The 9708-nt window shown below is 32.3% G+C and overlaps 1 protein-coding gene across 4 annotated transcripts in view; it reads left to right on the top strand.

Moving 5' to 3' along the window:
* The first annotated feature begins 184 nt into the window (after positions 1-184).
* LOC125677619 (uncharacterized protein C01G6.5-like) overlaps positions 185-9708 on the top strand; it is a 14456-nt gene continuing 4932 nt past the window's right edge. The window contains exons 1-6 of one of the 4 annotated variants that reach the window (XM_048915758.2): positions 185-508; positions 1895-2081; positions 4457-4573; positions 5398-6083; positions 6674-6768; positions 9184-9309. In XM_048915758.2, the coding sequence (XP_048771715.1) occupies positions 420-508; positions 1895-2081; positions 4457-4573; positions 5398-6083; positions 6674-6768; positions 9184-9309 (1300 nt within the window). In that variant the 5' untranslated portion in view covers positions 185-419. Of the gene's footprint in view, positions 509-720; positions 853-1894; positions 2082-4456; positions 4574-5397; positions 6084-6673; positions 6769-7103; positions 7427-9183; positions 9310-9708 lie in introns of those variants that run through there. The other 3 variants (XM_048915765.2, XM_056163886.1, XM_048915774.2) reach the window with 3 other exon arrangements.

Below are 9708 nucleotides of genomic sequence, written 5' to 3'. Positions count from 1 at the left end.
ATATTTAATTGTTATGTAAGATAATACGTAATTTTATTTAGTTTTCTTTTCTTTGCTAACAATTAAAGAGACATGTATTTTCAAAATACTTAAGATATTTCAAGTCAAAGAAGGTGACGTGTTTGTTTTCCGGATTTATAAGAGTTGTTCCCTAATTTGGTTTTATTTTTTAATTAGAAATAATTTATGATAATTTGCACCAAGTAGACTTCAATGAGTTTGAGTGAATAGATGAGCTTTTGTTGATGTTTTGACATGTCAAAAAAGTAATTATCACAATTAATGTGCTTGTACGACTATAAAATAAGCAAATCAGTAAATATAGCGGGAAACATCCAATCAGAGACTCAAGGTCAAGGCTGACTTGTTCCTGAAAATAGCGTGTGAAATTATTTATGGTGTAGTTGAAACATTTGTTGATGCCAATGGGCACTGGGGAGACGACTTCCTATCATTTAAGGAGGATAGGACCCTCCGCAACATGCATGAGCATCAGCAACATCATGAAGTAAGTATAAAGAGCTACTTTCAGTTTGGAAAAGAAACCTTTGAAAAACAAACAAGGATGACAGATCAACAGCGAATCGACACGCCATGATTGTAGTAATTAATTCCATTACTTCGACAACCTTATCAGTCGAGAGATGAGATGCGTATTTTTAGTTGTAAAAAACCGCAACGTTTGCAGTTTGATATGTAGATAATCTAGATGCACAGTGTATGTAATCTACAGAATGTAATCTATAAATTAGGTCGCCTCATATTGAAAAAAAAAAAAAATGTATACGCAGTAAGATGAGAATATGTGTGCCATTTCCATGTGTCTAAACAAATTTGCTAATCATGTATAATGTAAGTATTGCAAACATTGATATGAAAGATTCTTATCTTGGGAAATGTTTTTATATTATATGTTACTTTAAAAAAAAAAAAAAAAGCCCTATTTATACATTAATTAAAACTACTGTCTACAATAAATGCATTATTGTATTTGGATTGGAGATTGATTTCCTAAAACACATCCAATCAGTTACACACACACACATGAGTGTAGTGTGTGTGTGTTCTACACTAGCGCTAACACAGATGTGTGTGCACGCACATTGCAAAGCACTAGAAGCACACAACTAAACAAACAGAATAATTAGGTAACATTCTACATATTGCCTAATGTTGATAATTTGAACAGAGAAGTGAAACTTAAGAAATAAAGTAATATACATTTTCTGAAACATAGTTGAATATTGTATGATAATGATAAATGTTTGTTAATTACCATTTTTTAAATTAGAAAATGTTGAAATTTAAGTATCATCATGATTCATCATCATTGATTTTTATTATCCAGGCGTTTTATTAATCCTTTTGTAAGGGTGGGGCCTGGCTATCTTGTTGATATCGAAAGTCTTTCTTTCCATACTGGGGCCTCCGTGGCCGAGTGGTTAGAGCATCTCGCTCAAAATCACACAGCCTCTCACCTCTGTCGGCACGTGTTTGAATCCCGCTCGCGTCGGTAAGTGAGAAAGTTTCCCAGTTTACTTTCGGAAGGTCGGTGGTCTCTTCCCAGGTACATTGTAGCTGGGTTCTCTCTTCCACCAATAAAAAACTGGGCACCACCAGATAACTGAAAAATTGTTGAGTGTGGCGGAAAACATCAATCAATCAATCTTTCCATACTTGGCGATCCTGTGGAATAATATTATCCAAAGTATATGGACCATATTGATAAAAGAAAATGAATTGTGAAAAATGTGTTATTACTTATTAAACATATAAAAAAATCATTGTTACATTATAGGGCTTATCATTTGTGAGTACATGTAATTGAAATGAAAAAATAGCATAATTTCAAAATATTAAAGTACACTTTTATGTATTTTCACTTATTATTCAGGTTGAAATATGGTGTGACCAAATTTGGACGAGCAACAAGCAATGATTATTATTTAGACTCAACGAAGCTGAAGAACTTCATTTCCCGGATTCATGCAGAAATCCATGCAATTCCTAGTGACAATGGAGATATGCAGTTTCAGATTGTTGATAAGGGCCTTAATGGCACCTTTATTAATGACACAAAGGTACTAGATATAATTCTGTCTGCATGCATGTGTCAAATGCAGCAAAATTTCTGAAGGCTTTGTTCTGGGTTTTTTTGGAAATTGTATATATCTGATTTAATATTATCATGATTATGTCCACAACCAGTGTAGATATATATATGAGAAATCTCAAAGGAAAAATATTATTCAAAGCTTTTGTACACATTATTGAAATCATTATACTGTACAGTTTCACTGTCAATTTTTATACGCCCGTCTTAAGACGGGCCATATTATGTTATGGCCTTCATGTCTGTCCGTCCGTCCGTCCGTCTGTTAGCTTTTTCGTGTCCGGCTCATAACTTAAATACTATAAGGCCTAGAATAATCAAACTTTGTCAGTTGATACATCTTGGGTAGAAGGTGTGTCGCACATTAAAACCAGGTCGCTGTGACTTTTAATTAAGAAGATATGGCCAAATATGGTAAAACCCTGTCCGGCTCATAACTTGAAAACTATTTGATCTAGAATCATGAAACTTGGTCAACTTATGCATCTTAGGTAGAAGGTGTGTCACACTGTACTTTAAGGTCACTGTGACATTTAGTTGAAGTGATTTTTTGAAAAAAGTATGTTATAATTGGTACAATCCCTACTCATATAAGAGTTTTGTAGAAAACCTCATTCAAAAATGTTACATCAAGAAAACACATATTTTTTTTATGATATACTGTACAGCTTTTTTTTAGCTTATGTAATGTTTCCTTTGTTTCTAACAATAACATGAGAAATTCCACTTGTCCCATGGGAGTAGCATGCAAAGGGGATCAACATGATCAAGCAGGTGTTATCTTTATCTCTAGGGAATTGGGCAGAGAGATCTTAGCCTCTTAATTGCAGATATACCAGAAATTATTTGTGAAAGTGAATTTGTTTGTTGTGGTTAGTCTTTATTTTCAAAATTAATTTGACATTGTACTATATAATTTTTAATTTTTTTTCTCGGCAACCTATATGCAGAGTATCATTTCTCACTAAGACAACAAATGGTTGCAATATGTATAAAGGCCTATTTTAATGATTAGTATTTTGATGTTTTGTTATGGCTGTGGCATTGTTCAGAAAAAAGATATACAATAAACAAAGCTGCAGATTGGGCATTTGTGTAAATCTGAACAGATGAAATAGTATTGCAATAACCATATTAAAAAATGTTAATTCAAGAAACTACACATTCTTCATTATATACACTGTACTATACAGCAGTATATAACAAACAAATTATTTCTTTTGTGTCAGTAACAAGAGAAATTTCCCTTGTCCCATGGGTGTAATTATCAAGCAATTCAGGAGACATTTTGCTAACAGAAAAATTGCATTCTGTCAAATTACAGATTAATTAATGAGTTTAGAAGATTTCTGTTACAGCAATCTGATCAAGGAGGTGCTATCTATATCTCTTGCAATCGGGAATTGGGCAGAGGAATCTGGCCTTCTAATTGATCTGTCAAATTTTAGAACAGTTCTAATTGGTAGCCATTACTTTGAAAGTTAATTTGGTATAAAGTTTAAGAATTAATATGATATTGTAAAATATATTTTTATTTTATATCTCAACAACAAGGTGCAGATTGTCATGTCTCACTAAGATGACAGTTTTACAGTCTAAGAATAAACATAATGACTAATGTTTGATGTTTTATTACGCTGTGCATTGTTCTTCATTCCTTAAAATACAATGAGCAAAGCTGCAGATGTGCATTTCTCAAGTCTAACACAACCAGTTGAGAAATATATGATGTATTATTTTTTTCTAATTAATAACTACACCATAGGAGATGCACCAGTGTTTGAAATAACCGTTTTTAATCTATATTTATTTATATTGACATCACCCTGCATATTTTACTTTTATACTTGAAGATTTGACAAAGGCAGATACTGATATATGTATTTTTTGATATGTTGAATAAATCAATCTTTTTGAGTACTCCCATTTATTGTAAGTTGTTTGCTTGGATAAAGGGCTATCTTGCACTTTAATCATTTCATTGAAAACATTTGGGAAAATGTTTTTATATCCTTTTAAAAATCATTAAGCTTACATTATCAATATTTGAAGCAATGTCACATGAGGCCATAAAGTGGGTAAGATTCTTAAAGGAAGGATGACATTTGGTTCCATGCATACCTATCTCTTCATGGTGATATGTTCATGTTAACAATATGTGACGGGCGTATCATGTGCCATGGCGGTGCACTTTATTTCTACTGGTATTTTTGTATTCAGGAAGTTTATATGTGGTACAAAATAATCAGATAAAGTGATCGTGATAACATTTGTACTCCAAACTTCCAGAACACAAATTAATACAAATATTGAACTGTTGTGTAAAATTTATTATTTTTGTAGATGAGTGGGCCATACATATTGAAGATAGGAGACAAAGTAACATTTGGACACACTAATGGTTATAAACTGAAAGCAGGGGATTATGCAAAGCAACCAAACTCAGAGTTTCAGTTTATTGTAAGTTTTCTCAGTACCAAACTCAGAGTTTCAGTTTATTGAGTTTTTATACTAAAGAACAAATGTAGATTCTCTGTAATTAATATGTATCGGTTTATCAAACCACAGACGAAAATGTAGAAATTTGATTGGTTCTGATTATGTCACCTGACCCTCAGTATGAGATGATACAAGACAGCTGGTTGCCCAGTATGAGCCTCATGTGATATTACAGAACTTTGACAAATTAAGGTTTTTCATTGATATGGGCCCAGGGTCATGTAATGATGGTTCTATTAAGTCTTTGTTATTACATCTTGATGAATATGATTGTTGACCAGTCCAATAAATTTCAATAAACTTACCAAAGCAAATTGTAACTTCAGTAAGAATTTCAAACATTTGTAGGTCAGTTTTAGTAAGTCCTAATCCCTTTGAAAGTTTACACATTTTACCAGTTGTATGTTAGTTTAATAAGTTTATACATTTTACCAGACCATCCTTTTTCAAATCATTTCTAAATTGTATGAGAAATCAACAAGCAACCAAAGTCCTAAACTAGCTAATAATGGAAATATACATGCATTCATGAGGTCAACATCTACTTTCTCTTGCAAATTTTGTTATCAAAATTAAAAATTGTGCCTTTTTATTTCATATTTTCATGGGTTTCGGGGGTTCTCTTTATTAATGTGAATGATTATCTGACATATGATCTAATTATCAGGGAAGTACTTGTGAAAAAACTAACAGAGCGTAGTGACTTTGTTGTAAAAATGTTGCTAGGATTATGAACTCATAAATTTGAAATTTGTAAAAACATATTTTTTGAAAAATTATTTCAGTTTGAAAAATTGGTACAGAAAGAGGAGGAGCGTGGTTTTCGGATGGGGGATGAAGCAGCCATCAACGGACACACACCAATTAACTCCCCTAGTAGTGCTAACACAATCACAAGTCACAGCATAAAAAAATCTCCAACTGACCAAAAATTCAGCCTCTCTAAAAACTCCACTGTGGCCTTCACTGGGTCTCCAAATGTGAACAGATACCCTGGATTTGATATAAAATCATCACCGTCTGACAGTGATGAGAGTGATGATGAAGATGATGATGATTATAAACCAATTTCAAATACTCGCCACAAAAAGTCATACTCTGCCCTAAGCCGATATGATGACAGTGATGAAAGTATGGATTCTAGTCCCTCTCCCAAGTCAGTACGAAGAAACACTGGGTATCAGGATAAAAAGCAGAGCCACAGCAAAGTGAAAAAATCTGCTGACCGGTTATCAGGAGAAAATGGGTTTACCCCCCTCAGTGATTTAGCCAGGAAGGATAAAACTTCGAAAACAAAGACTAGCCGAGTGAACGTAAATATCAACATCAATGTGGAGTCAACTGTGAATAGTGGTAGTAGAACTAGCAATTCCATGAGGGAGAGAGACACTCCTCCCTCAAGTACACACCTGGAAATCCCAAGCATTCATCGCAGAAAACTTCTAAAGGATAAACAAAGGCGTAGAAGCAGGTAAATTTTCGTTTTCATTATTTTAATTATAATGTTCATACAAAGTTTTAAACAAATGCTTCTGTAAAACAAGTTATAACAATATAAATGAATTATCTAACACTCAGTAACTGCATCTAGTCCTAAACAAGTTATAACAATATAAAGGAATTATCTAACACTCAGTAACTGCATCTAGTCCTAAACAAGTTATAACAATATAAATGAATTATCTAACACTCAGTAACTGCATCTAGTCCTAAACAAATTATAACAATAAATGAATTATCTAACACTCAGTATCTGCATCTAGTCCTAAACAAGTTATAACAATATAAATGAATTATCTAACACTCAGTAACTGCATCTAGTCCTAAACAAGTTATAACAATATAAATGAATTATCTAACACTCAGTAACTTCATCCAGTCTTCCTGTTTCTTGTTTTATGTTTCAAAGTACACTTATTTTATACTTCCCTAGGATTTATGTGAACATTGGATACCCTGATCATTAAAATGAAAATAACCAATTTTTAAAATGTCTTGAGACTGTAGTAGTGATGCTTTTTCAACTTAGTTAATTATAATTTATTAATTAATCAATTGCAGCAGCAGCAGCTCCTCAGATTCCAATGATTTACCTTCCCCTGATGAAGACAGCAACCGGGATCCATTCTTCTTTTCTAGTGGGGAAAATTCTGACAGTAAGTAACATTATTTGTCCTAGGAATGGAGTAGTGGTAGAATTAGAGGTGGAATGGTTACATGGTGAGTGATGGTCTCCTGCCATCAAGTCAATGTACAAAGGCTGTGTAGAAATAGTTCTTGCATGAAATAAAAAAAAAATTGTGTAGTTAGAATTTTGAAACATTGAAGAAATTAAAGAAAAATCAATTCAGTCCCAAGATTTTACTGTTTAAAATTTTCAGTTTTATAGCTGTTTATTGATAAAAATTTCTTCGAGGTCAGTACCAGTAACAAAAAATCCAATTTTTAAACTACATGTTTCATGAGATGTATATTTTAATGTGATACACAGCAGAAGTTGCCAATCAGATCTCACATGCTATTCAAGTCTTAGATAATGAAGGTACATGTATATGTTCAGTTTTAACTTTTAATTTTTATTTGTTTATTTATTTTACATTCATATGTGTAGGAATTGGGTTTTAATAGGAAATTGATCTATATGAGCACTCTGTTTATGAAATGGCATGCTTTATTTGTATCATTGGCGTTGAAATTTTCTTTTGTGTAGGTCTATATCATTTCAGTCATTAGTATTACTGTTAAATCCTAGTCTCACAGTGAATGGTACATAATGATATATATCTTTAAAAGTTTATAGTCATTAGTATTACTGTTAAATCCTAGTCTCACAGTGAATGGTACATAATGATATATATCTTTAAAAGTTTATAGTCAGATAGTATTAGTGGAATATCTGTCAAACTGAATTCGAAACCAAATTTCCAATTCCACACATTAAGCATTCTTTTACAGTACAGTTTTGACATTTAATGATTCTTGTTTAAAATGACTAAACATGCATGTAAAATTGATTACTAATATAATACTTGTGTTTTAAAGTAAGTTTATATGATTTATTGAAGATTTTCTTGAATTTTACTGTTGAACTTGCATGTTTTTGCCTTTCTTAACAAATGGTAGTGAAAGCCATTTCCTCATAAATGTACTGCTGTTGTAAACAATGTGAATCTTGATGAATATATCACATCTATTTTAATGTCTGGGAATTCCGACAGCAATGGAAGTAGAATGTAAATAGTAGAAAATCAATTTCATTTTTGATAATACGTGAGGGTATGAACTGCGAAGCTTCACACCAGCCTACTTTTTATGAAGTGCGTTAACGCTTTATGAAGAATGTCGACTTGAAGCATCACAGTTCATACCCAAAATGAAATTTATTTTTAAGATAAAAATTCTGCATGCTGAGTTTTTACTAATTTGTTTGTACATATATAAAAGTTTATTTATAACTCTTACTAAACAATGCTGTCCCCTATAAGAGCACACCTTAAAATGTGTAAATGAGTTTTATCATAAAATGGTACAGTATTCTGTTTGATGTACAATGATATACAAATATTTGCGTAAGTGAGATTTAAATGGCTTAGAAATATCATTCAAAAGAATTGACAATAAAGAAAATGCTCTGAGTGAGCTATGCTTTTTCTGAAATGGAATATTTGTACAATTTGTTTCATTGAAAAGAAGTACATGTAGGTGCAGTTTATATTGAATTGATGATATGCTACATTTTGTTGCTGTCACTTTCGTGTACAACTTCAGGTGGGACAGCGTAAATTGCTGTTTAAAAGGCCTAAGTTCAACATCTGTTATTGTGTCAAGTTTATTGATTGCAATGAAGGAACAGACCTCAGTATGGTGGATATGAAATAGAAAATCAATGACTGCAGATTTATGTTCACATTAAAGTTACCTGTGTGACTCTTGAGAACAAATACATCTTAGATGTTTATCAGGTTATCAGTATATTGAGTGCATTCACCTAAATGAAGGTATTACTGTAACAGGTAAATGTTCAGAAAGCCTATACTGGGGAAAGTGAAAGTAGAAACATGATGTACATGCATATGATCTTTTGTGGTGTATTCTCAATAATTATGAAAACATTGTGTGGATTTTGAATTACAAATGAATAGATTTTAATTAAGAACTGGATAAATGCTCTCATGTTGTTCCTGCTTTAATACCAGTATTTTGAATTTTCTATAAACAAACATGATAAACATGATAAATGTTTTTAAATCAGCTGTTTTGAATTCATAATTCTATGTCCAATTTTTGCATAAATTCTATGCTCATGCTGTTTGCACTGCAGATTAGATTTCATGGTGAAATAAGAGTGAGCGAAAATTAACGTACAGTCAAATAAGATGGTATTATGCACTGCCGATTAGATTTCATGATGAAATAAGAGTTAGCGAAAATTAACGTGCAGTCAAATAAGATGGTATGATACACTGCCGATTAGATTTCATGGTGAAATAAGAGTTAGCGAAAATTAACGTATAGTCAGAATAAGAGGGTTTACAGTGCAACATTCAATTCCTTTCAATTTTCTTTTCCAGTGAAAACCATCAAGAAGAAATCACAAGCAGAGAAGAAAGCAGACAAACCAGCAAAAGTTCAGAGAACCAATAGCAGGGGATCCGTAAAGGAGACGACCAAGAAACGCAAACAACCACCCATTAAAAGTAGGTCAAGTGCCAGGGTATTTCTGCCCCAAAAAACCCCACCAGTTTTCATGATAATTATTTCAAAGCAGAACCCATAAGCAAATTTTTCACTAGGCTGATATATGATTCTGTAGAGCAATTTTATGAAGCTGACAAAAAAAATCATGTAGCCACTGTCATCAGACTAGTGCATACTGGTTCATCAGGAACAGTGGTGAAATTATGATTGTAGTATTAATCTAACAGCATTATTTATACAAAAACAGTTGTTTTGTTGAATTGAAACAAGTGTGTATTTCAACAATGCAATTTGATTTGACTTGTGCAACTTAATCAACTTTTTTTTGGATCTTTTTTTTTTTTTTGGTGATGTCACATGACATCACAATACAATATTTCCATCTTATTTCCATGACA

Source organism: Ostrea edulis, chromosome 1 (genome assembly GCF_947568905.1).
Source record: "Ostrea edulis chromosome 1, xbOstEdul1.1, whole genome shotgun sequence".
In the NCBI taxonomy this organism is placed as follows: Eukaryota; Metazoa; Mollusca; class Bivalvia; order Ostreida; family Ostreidae; genus Ostrea; species Ostrea edulis.
The sequence above is the reverse complement of the archived record's forward strand: the minus strand, read 5'-3'. Positions and strand labels throughout refer to the sequence as shown.